General features: G+C 59.8%; 2 protein-coding genes across 2 annotated transcripts in view; both read right to left on the minus strand.

Annotated features, from left to right (window-relative positions):
* Nucleotides 1-16,980, minus strand: part of LOC309851451 (uncharacterized protein) — a 48,069-nt gene extending 31,089 nt beyond the window's left edge. Inside the window, exons 1-8 of the mRNA XM_082706770.1 lie at nt 16,269-16,980; nt 14,353-14,435; nt 14,066-14,222; nt 12,742-12,903; nt 12,021-12,146; nt 11,531-11,751; nt 10,391-10,440; nt 10,185-10,268 (exon numbers count right to left, since the gene is read on the minus strand). Of these exons, the coding sequence (XP_082562896.1) occupies nt 10,185-10,268; nt 10,391-10,440; nt 11,531-11,751; nt 12,021-12,146; nt 12,742-12,903; nt 14,066-14,222; nt 14,353-14,435; nt 16,269-16,757 (1,372 nt within the window). The 5' untranslated portion in view covers nt 16,758-16,980. The remainder of the gene's footprint in view (nt 1-10,184; nt 10,269-10,390; nt 10,441-11,530; nt 11,752-12,020; nt 12,147-12,741; nt 12,904-14,065; nt 14,223-14,352; nt 14,436-16,268) is intronic.
* Nucleotides 2,977-8,344, minus strand: KRT17 (keratin 17). Its single transcript, XM_082706048.1, has 8 exons — nt 7,577-8,344; nt 6,450-6,532; nt 5,895-6,051; nt 5,137-5,298; nt 4,390-4,515; nt 4,077-4,297; nt 3,953-3,978; nt 2,977-3,189 (listed from the first exon to the last, which is right to left on the minus strand). Exons 1-8 carry the CDS (start codon nt 8,222-8,224, stop codon nt 3,095-3,097), a joined length of 1,518 nt encoding a protein of 505 aa, XP_082562174.1. The 5' UTR covers nt 8,225-8,344; the 3' UTR covers nt 2,977-3,094.
* Nucleotides 16,981-17,645: the final 665 nt, after the last annotated feature.

The following is a 17,645-nucleotide window of genomic DNA, read 5'->3' on the forward strand; positions in this document are numbered from 1 at the left end:
GCAGGAGCCAGATCTGGGCTGGACACTCAGTTATAAAGAACAAGGCGGAGAAGCCACTTATGGACAACCCCACACAGTACTGGCCATGATGGGGTACATGGGGGCTGCCAGGAGGGAGCAGGAGTGCCCAATCCAGGCTCTGGCCCCACGATGGGCCCCAGGATCTGGGTGAATCTGTAAGTGTCCGATGGCAGGTGGTCCTTTCAACTCTCCCCACATTGCACACCGCGCTTCTGAGGGTGGGGGCTATAACAGCCTATCGTGATGGTCTGCACAACCAAAGAGCCCTCAAGGGAACGCTCAGGGGAACCAGCTCGAGCTCTGTTACAGCCTTGGCTCTGGGCCCTGGCTCCAGTCCCTCGGCTCTCCTCCACCTCCCACCCCACCCCCTGCATAAGAACAGCAGGAGGATCACCAGCCCCAGCTTTGTGCCCTGCCCACCACCTCTAAACCGGGGTCCTCCAGGGTCCCTCCAGGCCAGGGCACGTGTCTCCTCCTTCCGCCCAGGCCCAGTGCAGAAGCACAGAGGGATGCTGTGTCCTGGACAGAGTGTTACTGCCACACGGCCTCCTTGCAGAAAGCGGAGCCAGCTCACACGGTCAGGGTGTGGGAGTGGCAGAGGCAGAGTCACAGTGTCTGGCTCCGGCAGGCCCTGGGCCTGGAAATCAGGTCTGTATGTCCATCACATGAGAGTGGGTAAGGCCACGCCAAGGGCAGTCACAGACCGGTTCACTGATGGGGGAGAAAGATTTCATGCAAGATGATGGGTAGATGTGGCGGGACTGTGGAACCCCACAGCTGGGTCCCCCAATCCAGCCACAGGCACGCATCCCCAGCAGCCCAGGTTAACTTGGGGCCCCTGGACAAAAAATTCCAGCCACCAAAATTCCCCACACCATCCCCAAGGGGACCATGGGTCTCAGCCCTCAGTCACTCCATCCTGTGGCCCTGCCTGCCCAGATGTGGGATGAGCACTCCTGGAAAGAGGGGGGCTTCCCCTCTCTGGGCCCTGGACCCTCCCCCGGGGACCCACATTCTCTTGAACCACACACCCACTCACTTTGTGGGCAGGGGCTTCTGACCCAGCAGAAGGGTGCTGTCCAGGGCTATCTTTGGCCACCCCCACACTGTGACCCTTCCCCACTCACCTCCCCACTCAGTAGGGTGGGCCCCCAGATTCTGCAGGGAGAAAGACCCCTGCCTAAAAGCCTGGACCAAGGCAGGGGGTGGGGCTCTCCTCTCCTCTTCCCAGCACAACCTGGACAATGGCTGAGTCATGGCTCCTTGGAGACTCAGTGTCCCTATCCACACAATGGGGCGCCTCTTCCCAGATCCTACCCACTTCCCGGGACTGTTGTTCAGATAAATGAGATCACCCTCCAAATGAGCCATCCTCAACCCAGAGCTGGTTCTTCTGGTTGTGGCTGGAAGTGCGGCGGGGCTGGGTGGGAAGCACGCCTCCCCCTGCCCTTCATCCTTCACAGGCAGGAAGCTGGGAGACACCAGCCTCTGATGGAGCGGAGTCTGAGCTCCCAGTCTTGTGGCTGCCCCTGCAGACCCGGGCTCTGGACTCCAGCCAGTCGTCCCCACTGTGGCGGGGAACTCAACTGTCCTCGTCGTCCCCAGATCGGGGCTGGCAGGACCAACAGCTGGGGCTCATCTCTCCCCTCAGTCACCACAGCCTCTGAGATACAGGAGCAGGCCGGGACCTGTCTGAAGTCCCACACCCACCTGCTCACCTCATAGACCCTGCTCTTATACCACTGGCCCCAGCCCGGCACCACTGCAGGCTCCCCCTCCCAGGCTCCAGGGGCTCGGGCTAATCCTGCCCAGCCCCCACCTTCGGTCTCCAGGCACCAGGAGGCCTCTGGTCTGATTCTACAACAGAAGACAGCCCCAGGCCTGTCAGCAAATTGGGGTGGGGGTGTCCTTCCTCTCATTAACCCTTTCCACTCACCCTCACTTCCCAAAGAAAACCAGGAAGGCTCGCCCTGCCCAGGGGTTTCTAAATTTACTCAAAGAAAGATTTCCAGGTATTGGGTCTCCTCCCCTATGGGCTCATGGCCTGCCCCCAGAGTGAAAGGGGCTGGGGCCCAGAGGGTCCTGGGAGGGACTAGGCAGGACTGCCCTTCCCGCCTTCCTCAGAGGGCAGTTTCCCACCCTCCCCAAACTCCAGGCTACCAGGGAGGGTGGTGCCTCTCACCCACCCGCATCCTGGCACACACCCCTCCCTTGCCCCTATCCTGACCATTTGAGGAAACATCCCTGAGAGAGGCACACCCTTTCTCCCACACCCACCCGGGGCCCATAGCCTTCTCTAGAAGCAAGGTCTACAGTTCATATTCCTGAGGTGAGGCCATGAGAATCCCCTGGGGGCCCACAGACCTCTTTGGGGGGTTTTCTGAGACTCACAGAAGAACTTGAGCCCTGACCACCCAGCCTGCCCCCCTGCCTTCCCTATGCCCACGCCTCTTCTAGGAGAATCCTGACTGCCCCTCCCCCCAACACGCTGCTGTCCTTGTCCACCTCTGTCCGCTCTTGGAGGGGGCGTGTCCCACAGGACTTCGGGAGAAATTGACTGGATACGTCACCCTTTAGGACTCTGGGTCCCACGACATCTCCTCAGTCATTTATGAAAGAGAAAATGAAGTTCAAGGAGGCAAAGCCACTCCCCAAGGTCATGGACCTTTTTACAGGGCAAGAAGAAGTCACCTGAGACCTTCGCAAGTACGTTGGTCCCACCCTGGGTCTAGCACAGCCGAGACCGCCCTCCCAAGGATCACTGACCCTTTGGAAATACAAACTGGCTCCCCAAGCTCTGCCCAGATCTACCTACTAGGATCCTAGATGACCCGTGAGCTCCAAGCCAACAAACAGTTGGTGTCCACAGACTCCTCCCCTTACCCTCGTTTGCCTCAGTACACCCATTGTTCACGAGGGCCCACCTCAGTGGCCCCAATCAGAACACATTCCATATCTGAATTAACAAGCTTTATTGGTCAGGCAGAGGGGTATGGAAAGGGACGGAAGCCAGGAACCGAGGCTACAGGGCCAGTAGGGAACTCTGGGGGGCTGGCCTTGGGGAACAGAGTTCTCAGCGGGTGGTCTGGTGGACCTGCTCGCGGGAGGAGATGACCTTGCCATCCTGGACCTCTTCCACAATGGTGCGCACCTGGCGGGTGGTCACGGCTGCAGGAGACAGACCGTCGGAGGTGGGTGGGGGCCCAGAGACCCTGGCTCAGCCCCCACCTCCCTGAGTAGAGCCAGCTCTCTTCCCCACAGCCGCTTGCTCACCTCTCAATATGATATCCAGACACGTGTTCCTCCTGCTCTTGCCTTCTTCCATCCCATCCCTGTGCCCATGTATGAGTCCCGCCTCCCAGATGGCTGGTTTGATCCCGACCCACTGTGTCTTTTGCAAGATTCAGAACTGCCCAGTGGACTCTGTCTCCTGTCTCCTGTCTCCCCTATCCCCAGAGTGGGATCTCCAAGACAAGAACCAGGTCCACACTATCCCCGTTGGACTAGATACCCAGGGCCAGAATCTGATCTTCCCCATCAGACCAAGATCTGGAGGACAAGGACCATGTCCCTTTCTCCCATCAGACTAGAGAGCCCAGGGACAGGATTGCTTTTGCTCATCTGTAGGGTCTCAAGAACAAAGACCATGAGATCATGTCCCTAATCTCAGCCCTATCCCCAGAGCTAGGACCATGTCCATGTCTCCCCATCGGACTAGGATCTCTAGGGTAAGGACCATCTCTCTGCCAAGCCCCCTCATCTGATCCCCCTGAGCATCAACCCTGAGCCCTAACCGGTCGTTTCCCCCATCCCTGCTGAGGATCAGCCATCATTTCCTGGAGCTCCTGGGGACCAACTCCCCCTCCCCTGGCAATATGCAGATGGGTTGCCTGCCCTGTGTATGCCCACCCTCAGCTACCAAGATCCTTACGTTCTTTGGGCTTGTACTGAGTCAGGCTGGAAAAAAAAAAAAGACAGACAAGAGATTAGATTTGGGTCTGAGAGCTACACGCCCACCCCAGGCCCCCAGTCCTGGCCCCCATCCCCCAACTCACTGGGCATCCTCGCCCTCCAGCAGGCGGCGGTAGGTGGCGATCTCCTGCTCCAGCCTTGTCTTCACGTCCAGCAGGATCTTGTATTCCTGGTTCTGCTGCTCCATCTCGCAGCGCAGCTGGGCCAGCTGCTCCTCCACGCTGCCGATCAGCCCCTGGATCTGGGACAGCTGCACGCAGTAGCGGTTCTCCGTCTCAGCCAGGCTGCCCTCCAGGGATGCTTTCTGCAAGAAGGCGGGAGGATCAGGGGTCAGCGAGAGTGGTCAGTGCCCCCTCCAGGGTCTCAGGTGCACCCCGGGACTGGCAGCCCCCCTACCATGCTGAGCTGGGACTGCAGCTCGATCTCCAAGGCCTGCACCGTGCGCCGGAGCTCGGAGATCTCGCTCTTGCCGCTCTGCACCAGCTCGCTGTTGGTGGCCACCTCGCGGTTCAGCTCCTCTGTCTGCAGACAGGACACAGGACAGTGCAGCATTAGCTTGGGATCCCTTCTAGTCAGACAACCCCCACGGCCTCCATACACTCAGCCCAGCACCCATTCTGTGCCCACACAGGCACCTGGGGCTCTCCTCACTCCCCATGACCCCCCTTGGACATGTCACCTTCCTGAACTTCCCCCGGCCTCTCAGGCCTCCTCCCAAACCTGACTGTGGGAGCAGTGCCTTTTCACCAGCATCCCACTTCCCAAAGCCCAGAAACCTTTGAAATGATTTGAAGATTTATCTTTAGTTCCTTTGAGTAGAAGGCACTAGAACGGGCAACTTGAGGACCAGCCAGGATATCAACCAGTCCCTTGGTGCCAGTCCCTGACCTCTTAGAGAGGTGGAAGCTCCTGGGGTCTTCACCCTCTGGCTTTATTCCTGGGGGGGCTCTCCACTCCCCCCTCCACCGAGATCCCAGCTTTGGCCAAGCTCCTGGCCCGTTGATGCAATGGGTGACCCTGTGAGGTCCATGCGGCTCACTGAGGATAGGGCACCCCAAGATGCCAGGTACTAGGCATCAGTTGGAGACTCAGTCCTTGACCCCCATCCCCTGAGAGAGGCCTCTGGCCTGCAGCAGCCCCCACCTTGCTGAAGAACCAGTCCTCGGCATCTTTGCGGTTCTTCTCTGCCATCTTCTCATACTGGTCGCGCATCTCAGACAGGATGCGGCTCAGGTCCACGCCGGGAGCAGCGTCCATCTCCACATTGATCTCACCGCCCACCTGGCCTCGGAGGGCGTTCATCTCCTGCAGGGGCAGAGGTTGTGGGCATGGGCATTCGGGCCTGTGCTGATCTCTTACTTCCAACCCTGCCCAAACAAGCTCTTCAGACCCCTCCCCAAGGATCCCTCCCTCACTCTGCCTATCCTCCATTCTCCACCCCTCCTGTTGACTCTCATTCATCTGCTCTGTATGGGCTCTGCTTCCACCATCAGACTGGGGGTTCCCTGTGGATAGGTTCTCTGGGCCTCCAAAGAAAAAATCTAATTCTTAGGTCGGTACCCCTAAAATATCCCCTCTAATTCCCAAACTTCCACATAGGGTCCAGGTTCAAAGGTCTGAGCTGGAACAAAGAGACCTCCTCAATCTCCCCTTGTCCTCATGAGGAGGGCCAGGATGGGCAGAAGAGGCCTCTGCAGACCCTGGGAGGGTTCCCAGGTGCTGGGCAGACGGGTGGTACATGGAGGAGGCTACCCTCCATGGGGACCAGGTCACCCTGTAAGGTGACCAACCCTGGAGCACCTACTCTGAGCTCTTCCCATGGTCTCAGCCTCGGCGCACCCCCCCAGAGCTCTGCTGCCCCCTCTGCAGCCTCTTTGACCTGCTGCCCCACCCCCCCTCACCTCCTCATGGTTCTTCTTCAGGTAGGCCAGCTCCTCCTTGAGGTTCTCGATCTGCATCTCCAAGTCGGCTCTGGACAGGGTCAGCTCGTCCAGCACCCGGCGCAGGCCATTGGTGTCAGCCTCCACGCTCACACGCAGGGCCTGCTCGGTCTCAAACCTGCAAAAGGAACCAGAGAATTTGTCTTGATGCTTGGACATGCAGGTCCATGTCCCGGCCAGCACCCAGCCTCTGCCAGGGCTCTAAGAGCTTGGGAGGGTTGATGGGGGCGGAGAGGGGGTTGTGGAGTGGAAGCATACTGCAGCCCCAGGGCCCTGGGACCCCGCAGGGCAAAGTCCCACCCTCACGCAGCTTCCAGGGTCTCTCTCCTCTGCCCCCTGCCTCCCCTCCCCCTCCCCGCCTAAGCCCAGTGACCTTCAGAATCTGCTGCATTTGCCACATCCATGACTAAGAGGTGGACTCCCCCAACCCCCAGCTCCTAGCCTTCGCCACAGCAACTGTAGTCCTGGGGTGGGAGGGGCGCCCCAGTTCCAACCAGCCTGCTGGCTAGGGCTCACTTGGTCCGGAAGTCATCAGCGGCCAGGCGGGCATTGTCAATCTGCAGGAGGATGTTGGCATTGTCCACAGAGGCCGTGAGGATCTGGGGAGATGGGAAAGCAGTAAGGTCATTGGGAGGGAGAAGCTCAGCCCAGCCCTAAGTTACAAGAAGGATCTTCCTGCCTCGAGGCCAGGATGTGGCTGCCTTCTCCAGGAAGACTCTCTTCCGGCCCAGCCTCTCACCTTTGCGGCAGTCATTGTTGGCAGAGGCGGGGCCGGCAGGAGTCTGAGGAGCCGAAACTTGCCTCTGCTCTCTGCCCACCCTTACCTGCCTCCCCCAACAGGACCCACTAGAGCCGGCAGCCAGCTGGGAAGTGCCTAGCTAGGAAGAGAAGAAAGACCCCTGGGGGCAGAAGTTGTCCCAGAATCCCAGACAGAAAAGAGGAGATGAACAACCCCCTCATTTTACAGCTGGGGAGATGGTACCCAAGAGGCTCCCCACGAAGGGATCCTACAGGACCCCTCACCAAAGAATAGTTCCACATCAGAAGTCATGACCCCTGCTAGGCCCTAACCCCAGACTCCAGCAGGCAGCTCTGCCCTTGGAGGTTTGCTGAGCCCCATTCTTGAGGGGGCAGTAGGAGGGATGGAGAAGCCACAAAAATCCCCAAATATGGTGCACAGACGCCTTCCTTAGGACCCGCCCTCTCTCTCCACTTCCTCCCAGCAGGTGCCGTCAGGAGCTCGCTAGACCCCTCACACAACCATCACCCAAAATCCCCTTCTTGCTTCAAGAAGAGAGGTATCCACTTATCTGGCAGCCCCATGGGCCCAGCCTCTATGTGCATCCACTCATCTTATCCTACAATTACGTGAGCTGATGGCAACAAGCCCCACGATGAGGAAACTGAGGCTCAGAGGAGCTCCATGAGACCTGCTTGTCCCTGGCTTAGGGAATGTGGGCCACACTGTGACTCCAAGGTGGGCTCCCAGAGGCCAAGCCAGTCAGAGCCACGCTGTCCTAGACCCCCTGAGACCCTGGGGCAGCTCCCCCACCGGCCTAACCCCAGGCCAATGGTCAAGGGAAGGAGATGGGAGAGAAGTCATACCCCTCCCACGGGCCCTGTCCCCCCGCAGCAGGCCCTACCTTGTTCTTCAGGTCCTCGATAGTCTGGTAGTAGTGGCTATAGTCACGGGCGGGCCCCGGGGCCTGCTTCTGGTACCAGTCCCGGATCTTCACCTCCAGCTCCGTGTTGGCCTCCTCCAGGGCCCGCACCTTGTCCAGGTAGGAGGCCAGGCGGTCGTTGAGGTTCTGCATGGTGGCCTTCTCCCCGCCCGCCAGCAGCCCGTCGACAGCCCCGAAGCCACCGCCATAACTGCTCCCAGAGCCGAAGCTATAGCAGCTGGAGTAGCTGTTGGACCCCAAGGCGCTGCCCAGGCCCCCGGCGGACCCCAGCCGGCAGGAGCCGGCCCCCAGGCCGCCAGACAGCCTGCAGGAGGTGCGGGACGAGCCGCCCCCCAGGCCGGAGGAGCCCTTGATGGAGCTGGAGGAGGTGAACTGACGGATGGTGGTGGTCATGGTGGCAGCCGGCGGGCTCGAAGCAGGAGGGCTAGACAGGAGCGAGGCCCAAGGTGCGAGTTGCTGCTGGCGCTCGCCCGCCTCCTTTATAGGCCGCCAGGTGGGCGTAGCGATTACAACAGGCTCGCTCCTCTGTTTCCATTCCCCTGAGCTTTCATCACCGCTGGCCACACGCCAGCTCCCAGGTGGCTGTGGGCCCCCCTCCCCTCCCACCATCAGGCCTTTGCCTCACTTCTCTGAACCCTGGTCCTGGGTGTCTGCCTGCGCGTGTGCGTGTCTCTGGTCTCAGGCCTGTCACCTGTGATTCAGGCAGGCCCTCCAGCTATGCTTTCCCATGACCTAATACGGAGAAGAGGAGCGGCAGGACGTCACCGTCACCAGGCCCTCCCAAGCAGCTGCCACCCCAGCCCGGCCCACCTGGCCCCAGTGTCTGGTGGGGAAACCGGTTGGGGAACCAGGCAGCCCCCAGCTCTGAGGCCGCTCTCCTCCACCACAGGCCACACCACACGCAGTCCTGCCCCTGGGCTGGTGGCCGGGGAGACAGCGAGGACAGAGCCCCTGCCCTGCCTCGGAAACTGGACCTAAACCCGCTGGGCTCACGGCACAATACGGTGCCTCTCAGGTTACCGTCCCATTTTACGGATAAGGAAACCGGGGCTCTGAGAGGGATGGGGCCCCACTGCCCCCACCTTACTGCAGAACTGGGCTGGCGGGGCTGCTGCACCTTCATCCCCCACTATGCCACGGCCCCTCACACTTCCCTGGGGCCCGACACCCTGCCCCTGCCCTCTGCAGAGCCCCGACACCAGCAAAACACTCCAGGAACTAGGAGTCCACCCACCCATTTTTCTGACACTGCCTCTAACCCTGGAAACCTCAGTGACCCTCTTCCTGTCCCCTTTCCCCACCAGCCTGCTGCAGGGGCGAGTCCTGGGCCAGTGTGGACAAAGAAGAGCATGGCTGTAGTTGGGGACCCAGCAGGCTGGGAAGAGAGCATCTTGGTAAAAAGGGACTAGAAAAACGACGAGAGCCGTGTCGCCTGCCACCCTCCCTACCCTTCCTGTACCTGAAGAGACCCCCGGGTAAGGTGAAGGGTGTATACCTCAAGTCCCAGCCAGCTGGAGATGTCCAGGACACAGTCTAAATGTCTTCCCGAGAACCCCCAGCCAGGCTCCTCTCCCAAAGCCTCCCCCAGAGGCCCACCCAGGCCCCTGATGGGGACCCTCAAGACAGGCCCTGTGCCACCCAGCCCCACCCTGCCTTGCCCACCACTCCCAGCCTGGCCCTGGGTCCCAGGGTCCCTGCAGGCCTGCTGGATGGAATGCAGTCCTGTCTCAGACTGCTGATGGCTTCCACTTCCCCGACAGGCCCAGACAGCCCCTGCCAGCAGCTGAGAGAGATTCCCCAACAGCCCAACAACTGCCAAGCCACCAAAGCAAACAGGACGCCCCCCACGCTCACACACAGAGTGGTCACCCCACCCCACACACACCCCGAGCGGGGCCGAGCTGGTTTCCAGGGCTGGCTCTGCCACTGCCACCCCCTCTCATCCATCAACGCTTTGGACCACACCTTTGGAAAACCCCCTGCCCAGGCCCCCTCCCTCTGATCTTGAACCCAGACCTGCCCCAGGCTTAGGTAGGGAGTTCCCTATAACAGGTGTGGCTCCCCAGAAAGTCTGTGGGGCCCTCCTAGGGACCAGCCCGTGGGGACCCACAGCAACCCACGGACTGATTCTTAGAAACTTTCCCAGCCTGATGGGCTGTCCCAACCCTCTGCCCTCGCTGTGCTGCTTTCTTCTCTCTGGCCCTCCCAGGAGCCCTAGGCCTGGAAGAAGTGGTCAGAACAGATTGGCAGGGGACAAGTGACATCCAAACACTCCATAACCATTCTCCTCCCGAAGTCCCTCAGCACACACTGCCCTATGCCAATGACCAGACCAGATCACACAAGACATTGAACTTCAGGCAAAGCTTTACTAGCAGTCACTGGGGCAATTCCAGGAGGCCCCCTTGGGGAAGGGCTGCAGGAAACAGACACAGGAAAGCAACAGCTCTTGGGTGGTGGCCCAAATGGGCACTCGGGGCACGACAGTAGCATGCTGGGATTCCAGGGAGATGGCTGCCTCATGACCCTCTCCTTGTCACAGGCGGAAAGGGGCCTCAGTGAGTGGAGCGGTGGACCTGCTCTCGGGAGGACACCACCTTGCCGTCCTGGACTTCTTCCATGATGGTGCGCACCTGGCGGGTGGTCACTGTGGCTGCGGGCCATGGAGGAGGGGACACAGGGAACTTCAGGCCAGATCCCCTCCCCCAGTCTTCCGCACAGAAGGGTCCTCGACATCTCCCCACTCCCGCCAAGCCAGATGGGGCAGCCTCTTACCTTCCCGGGTGGGCTGTGAGATCAGGGAAGAGGAGTACTGGGTGGCCAGGCTGCAGAGAGGGAGAAGGGGGCCTGTCAGTGCAGGGGTGCCGGCACGGGACCCGGTCCCCTGGAGGAGGAGCAGCTGGGAAGGCCTGGGGTGAGGAGAGTGAGGTCCCGGCAAACCAGAGAGAAATCACAGCTGAGAATACATGGCAAAGATTAGCAACCACAGGGTCAAAGGGCACAGGCCAAGTAGGCAGGACGGAGGAAAGGGGACACTCCAAAAGAGGACCCAGAGGCGCTTTGTGGCTAACCAGCGTTTTACAAGGAGAAGCTGAGAGAGAGGTTTTCCCATATCCCAAAGGGCCCAACAAATAGACTCTATTAAAGCTTGCGAGACTGTGGTTAGACTACAGGCTGACCTCACCATTGCCAAGGAACAAAAAGCTGGACGGCGTGACTTAGCGTGGAGACTCCAGGACATTCCCAGTCACCATACAGGAGGGCCCTGATCCACCCTCCCAGCTCTAGTCAGATCAGCACCCACCCTGCTCTTCCTCCCGTCCCGGGTAATGGCGTCACCAGCCACACAGTCATCAGAACCAGAAACGCAGGGTCATCGCGCCCCCACTCCCGCATGTGCTCACTCACCGTGTGTCGCCTCCCGCCAGCAAGCCACGCTCGCCCCCACATTCAGGCAACTAGCCCTGCTGTTCTTACCTACCACACATCCTCCTCACACACCACCTTCCTGTCCCGGCCCTACACCCCCGCCGTACAGTAGGGCTGCCCTTGGCCTGACACTGCGCTTTGGCCTCCCAACAGGTCCCCCTGACCCCACTGGGGCCCCACGGATGCATTTCTCCCTGTGCAGCTAGAGTGGATGTTCTAAGACATCTTGACAATAGCACCACTCCTCTGTGCAAAATTCCTCCATGGCTCCCCACTTCCCACGTGACCTAGCCCAGATGCCTTCGTTTGGGTCTTCAGCGCTCCCCAACAGTGGGGCCCCAGTCAGTGCTCCCCGTGTCACCTCCTGCAAACCTCTGCGCCTGCTGGCCTCTGCCCGTGCTGTCCCCTCAGCACCAACTTCCCCGCCTGGATGAAGCACCCCCAGCTGAGCCAGGCATGTGCCCCAGTGCCCCCCCCCTCGCTCACTGGGCGTCCTCGCCCTCCAGCAGGCGACGGTAGGTGGCGATCTCCTGCTCCAGCCGCGTCTTCACGTCCAGCAGGACCTGGTACTCCTGATTCTGGCGCTCCATGTCGCAGCGGAGCTCGCACAACTGCTGCTCGATGCTGCTGATGAGCCCCTGCAGCTGGGCCAGCTGGGCCCCGTAGCGGGCCTCGGTCTCCGCCAGGCTGCTCTCCAGCGAGGCTTTCTGTGGGCCAGTGTAGACGTGGCCAGGTGAGACCAAGCTGGGACCCGCCTCCAGGAGGAGGACCCAGAAGGGGGAACCCTTCCTCCAGGGTGGGCTTGTGGGTGCTGCTGACGCCACGGGGCAGTAACGGGGGCAGAGAGGGGCCCGTGTCACCGAGTATGAAGTGACAGGCTGGGTGGGGAATTCAGGTTCCTCTGAGCGGAAGTCTGTGAGGTTGGGCCCATCCCGGGGTGACGGGTACAGGCCAGGGAGGGGGCCGCGGGGCCTACCATGCTGAGCTGGGACTGCAGCTCAATCTCCAGGTTCTGCACAGAGCGGCGGAGCTCGGTGATCTCCGTCCTGCTGCTCTGCAGGGCCTCGGTGTTGGTGGCCACCTCCCGGTTCAGCTCCTCCGTCTGAAAGGCAGGCAGGGTGGGTGACAGGGACTGGAGAAGCTTTGCAGAGAGGGGGCAGAGGACAGGGTCCGCCCCTGAGCCCTGACCTCCCAGACTGTCTCCCTCTTCCTGCCTCTCCCTGGCCTCTGTGGGGCTTCAGACACACCAGCACCCAGACACCCTCTGTGCCCACCGGCCCTTAGTCGATGGACCTTGCTTTGTATTTGATGGACCTACTGAGCACTGCTCAAAGACAGGAACTGGGTTTTACTCCATGCCTGTGACTGTGCTGGGCCCTGTAGCTGCTCAGTGTGTGTCTACTACAGGCATGAGTTATTCCTCCAAAAGCATACACACCTACAAATGTGCTGGGAGAAGTCCTAGACAGAGATGACGAGATCTGGACCTGTTCCCTGAGCCACGGTGCGGCTTGTGCGAGCTTGAGGCCTCTCTGAGCCTCCCATTCTGCATCTAGACATGAGCACTGGGTCCAACTGGTTTCCAAAGGTCCTTCCAGCTGGGACAGCCTGTGGATCTGCAGGTTTTCCAGCCCAGCCCTGACACCCAGCACACGTATTGCACACATGTGCACACTTGCTCACACGCGGCCACCCACCTTGCTGAAGAACCAGTCCTCGGCATCCTTGCGGTTCTTCTCCGCCATCTTCTCGTACTGGTCGCGCATCTCGTTCAGGATGCGGCTCAGGTCCACGCCGGGGGCAGCGTCCATCTCCACGCTGACGTCCCCGCCCACCTGGCCTCGGAGGGCATTCATTTCCTGGGCGAGAGGAGAGCAGGATTTCACCAGGGTCATCCCAGGGAGAGATCCTGGGGTCTGCCTCAGGGAGATGGGTACAGATGACAGACAGACAGACATAGCCTAATGGTTCCTTTCCTTGAAGATGGAACAGATGTGATCTTGTTACAAACACACAGGGTTGTGAATATGGACCATCTCCCCCAACGTGCACTCGGGGATGGACTTTGCCCCGCTCCGATATATGCTGGGCAAAGAGAGATGCTAACTCCCCAACATGTTAGGGGATAAGTCAGGACAGCCTCACGGCCCTGACTGCCTGCCTTACCCCCTACCACCAACCACACAGTACGAGCACAGGGGAAGCAGCCCCATGTTGGTAACAGTGCAGAACCAGACCTCATTAGGAAATGTTAATCTATTGCAGGCGTGCAATCCCTACGACCAACCTCAAAACCAAGTGGAAACAAGTAGAAACACTTTCTGGGCTCCTGTTACTCAAAGATTAGGGTCCCCAGCACAGGCCAGCCCAGAGGTCAGCTGAGAAGGAAGCCACAGATTCATCAGTCCTCCTACAGGGTCTGGGATCCCCATCCTTGTGTTGAGCCTTAGGGTCCCTAGGACCCCAGACTCTATGAAAAAAGGGAGGTAGGAGTGGTGGCAAAATGGTGAGGTCAGACCTGGGTGTGGACATGGGTCAGATAGACCTGTGCAGCTTTGGGTAAATTCCTTAACCTCTCTGAGCTTGCTTGCTTCTTTACCAGGAAAGGGAGGGAAGAGCACCCCGCCCCCAGCGCCAATGTCAGTATCAGCTGAGCTAATTGCCATGAATCACTTGTAATGTGCTGAGCAGATTTCGGCTGTTGTTATGACTATCACTATTACAATTAATTGGAGTAATTAGCATGCATGTTCTTGGGCTGATTTGCTCATTAGAGAGTTAACTGCCACCGCTTGGCAGACTATGCCTTGAGGGACAAGGGAAGTATCTTTGGAGGGAGAGGGACCTCCAGCCTTCACGCAGGGCCCTCTGAGGGTCTCCCAGGGTCGGGGCCAGAAACCCACCAGAGATGGGAGCTGGACTGAGGGTGCAGCCCTGGCCCGGGAGGATTTGAGGGCCAGGGCCACCAATCCCCTTGCTCCTTGTAAGAGTCAGTCCCGCATTCCCCAGGGTCCACCTCACCTCCTCATGGTTCTTCTTCAGGTAGGCCAGCTCCTCCTTGAGGTTCTCGATCTGCATCTCCAGGTCAGCTCTGGCCAGGGTCAGCTCGTCCAACACTCGGCGCAGGCCATTGGTGTCGGCCTCCACACTCATGCGCAGGTTCAGCTCCGTCTCGTACCTGGAAAGGGTGGAGGCATGAGCCAAGGGGGGGTGCCCCAGGACACCCCCTTGTACACACAGAGAGTTCTGGTGTGCTGAGCCCAACCCAGCACCAGCCTCCGGGGGCAGCTCCAGAAGCCCAGACTCACTTGGTGCGGAAGTCATCAGCTGCCAGGCGGGCATTGTCAATCTGTAGGACCAAGTTGGCGTTGTCGATGGTGGCCGCCAAGATCTGGGGGGCATAGTGGGCAAGGTGAGCAAGCACTATGGGAAGGCCCGGCAACAACCTCCTTGCTGCCCTTTGAGAGTGAGCCAACTAGAGGAGATGAGGGTTTCCACAACCTCCCCCTTTGAGGACCCTCTTGGAAGCCTCCCAGGATGGTGGGGTCACAGGTAGCCATGAGGCCAGGACAGAGACCCATACATAGTCACCCTCCCCTGCCCAAGCTGCAGGGACCTCACTCTCTTTTCTTCAACTAAACTGACCTCTAGTCTCAGTTGCTACCTCCTCCAGGAAGCCCTCCTCGACTCCCCTCCTTCCAGTCACACCTCCTCCCTGCCCAACAGCACTTCTCCCACTGTGATTTTTCCGTGACTTCTTTGGTTATTTCCTTCAACAGGCTCTGTGCTCCAGGCGGACAAGGCCTCATCTGTGACCATTCTCTTCGGAATCCCTAGCCCTGGGCAAAATACCCATCCCGCAGTCACCCCCCCCCCAGGAAACATTAGTTTAATTAAGCAACTAATTAATGAATGAGTAAGATTATGACCAGCCCCACCTGAAACCTGGAGCAAAGTTTTCTTTTCCCACAGGGTCGTCAGAGAGGTTTAAAGGAGAACAGGGAAGGAGCTCTAGAGGGGGCAGAGGGTCAGTTATTATGACTACAGCTGCCACTGCTTTTGTGAGAAATGTCAAGGGGCTGTACTCAAGAGCCATGTGGGGGGAGGAGAGAGGAGGTCTCAGTGGAGGCAGCAGATGAGCTAAGAAGAATCCAGACGTTTCTAAGGCTGCAGGCTGTTGTGCAGAAAGAAGTCAGAGGAGGCAGCCCCAACAGGCCCAAGTTGCCCCAATAGCCTCTTTATGGGCCTCTGAGTCCCTGGAAGGCCCTGTGACGTGACCTTGGGTCAGGCTCTGTTTCCAGAGCGAGCCCAACCCTGGCCTCGGTGGCCTACAGACCTGCCTCCCCCCCCCTTCCCTGCTCAGGAGCTGATAGGGCCTCAGGAGGGGCCCTTGGGAAAACCCCCGAGGGGTGCGGTGATTCCGAGGGGCGGAGACCTAATGCTCCAGGGGCTGGGGGTTGATGGTGAGCAGCTGGCTGACCCCGGAGCTTGAAACGCTGACTCACCAGGGCTCCCCTGGGCTTCCCACTGCTCAGACCAAGCCCGGTATCTGATCTGGCACTCCCAGGAGCTCTGCTTCCAGGGGGCAATTGCAGGATTTCCCTTCCTGGCTGAGGTCCCGGGCAGGAGCAGGCAAAGCCCCTCACAGAGTGAGAGACCTGGTTCTGCACCACAGAAGAGCAGGCCCCAGCCCGCCTTCCCCCCCAGACATCCCCACACTTTTTTGAACTTTCACCTGCCTCTGGGGGCTGCAGCACCAGAGGACCCTCCAGGAGGAGGCTTGTGCAGAAGACCCAGATGCCATGTTCACAGAATCAGAATGCCAAGGCCCTGTTCTTAGAGGTCACGAGCATGTGGGTGTGTTGTGTTCTCCTTCAGACTAACAGAGAAACGCCTTCCCTTGCAAGCTTCCAGTCTGAGTGGGAAGACATAGCTCCCTCTCTCAGGAACCCCCAGAGAGACCAGTATGGACAGAATGAGGAAGACACACAATGAAACCAGCTAGGAGAGTATGCTAGACTCTGTGAAATCAGCACAGTGAACAGGGCATAAACTGAATCCCCAAGATCTGGGGGTAAAAGGCAAGTGCCACCCATTCAGGAGGGCTGCCTGGAGGAGAGGAGACAGGCAGAGAGCCTGACCCAGAGGGTTCAAAGTTGGGAGGGATCCCAACTTCAAAGAAGGTCCTAAGGTCAGAGGGCAGGGAGCTGCCCGGCCCACACACCTTGTTCCGCAGCTCCTCGATGGTCTTGAAGTAGTGGCTGTAGTCGCGGGCGGGCGCGGGCCCCTGCTTCTTGTACCAGTCATGGATCTTGACCTCCAGCTCCGTGTTGGCCTCCTCCAGGGCCCGCACCTTCTCCAGGTAGGAGGCCAGGCGGTCGTTGAGGTTCTGCATGGTCTCCTTCTCACTGCCCCCAAGCAGGGCGTCTGAGGAACCGAAGCCAGCGCCGAAGCCCGTGCCAAAACTGGATCCGAAGCCCCCACCCAGGCTGCAGGTGTAGCCCCCGCCGTAGCGGCCCCCCAAGCCCGCCGAGAAGCGGGAGGAGGTGACAGACATGTTGCCACAGCTGCCGCCTCCCAGGAGGCTGGGGGCCCGGCAGGCACCCCCAACACGCACGGAGGACATCCGAGAGAAGCCTCCACCGGGCACACACAGGCCCTTGACGGAGCCAGAGGTGGAGAACTGGCGGATGCTGGTGGTGGTGGCAGCCATGGTGTCCACAGGTCAGGAGCAGGGTCTGGTCTTGACAGGGACCCCAGGCAGCCCTTTATAGCCAGGCTAAAGGGGGGCTGGGCCCCCTGTCCTTGAAGTCAGAGCCAAAACCCCAGCCATGTAATTTGCTTCTGTACCAGCCGCCCAGGGCCTGGGGCTCAGGCCGGACATGCTGAGTGCCTTCCCCGCGGGGGGCCCCCTCTCCTGCCTGTTCCTGGCCTGGGCGGGTGGCCTCTTAGCAGCCCATTGTCTGTTCAGAAACAAAGGTGGTGTTGGAGCCACAGCCCCGGGGGAGGGTGAACCTCCATCCTCAGCCACAATTAGGCAGCTGAGCTCATTCTTGGGGGCAGTCCGGAGAACCCAGCCCTGGGAGCCAGCGGGGCCTGGAACAAGGCTCCACAGGCCTGGGACCCAGAGGCTGGTCTGGCCCCCCAACCAGCATTCCTGGGCCCCAGGAAGAAGGGTGGAGAAATTCAGGGTGACACCCTTTCCCAGGCACAACATGGCCCTGAGAGAGCCCCCCAGGCCGGAGGTGGGGGGAATCCACCTCAACCCCAAGCTGATGGGTCCATATCTGTGGGAGGGGACACAGACCCCGGCCTGAGGGATCTGGATCTGAGGGGAACTGACATGGCCGCTGGCCTGAGGGAGCTTTGGATCCAAGCCTTACAGGAAGTCAATTCACAAGTCTCAATTTCCTCATTTGTAAAACAAGGGTAATTCCTGCCTCCCGTGGTCTTTGAGGGAATCTAGAGAGATGGGGGCATCAGGGAAGCTGGGGTCAGGGCTCTGAGACCAGAGGGGACAGAATGAAGCAGAGAAGGAAAGCCACTCTAGAGGGGCCCCCAGAGGAAGCACAGCAGGGCCCATGCAGCAGGCTGCTACAGC

This window comes from Mustela nivalis (assembly GCF_964662115.1).
Source record: "Mustela nivalis genome assembly, chromosome: 17".
Taxonomy (NCBI): Eukaryota; Metazoa; Chordata; class Mammalia; order Carnivora; family Mustelidae; genus Mustela; species Mustela nivalis.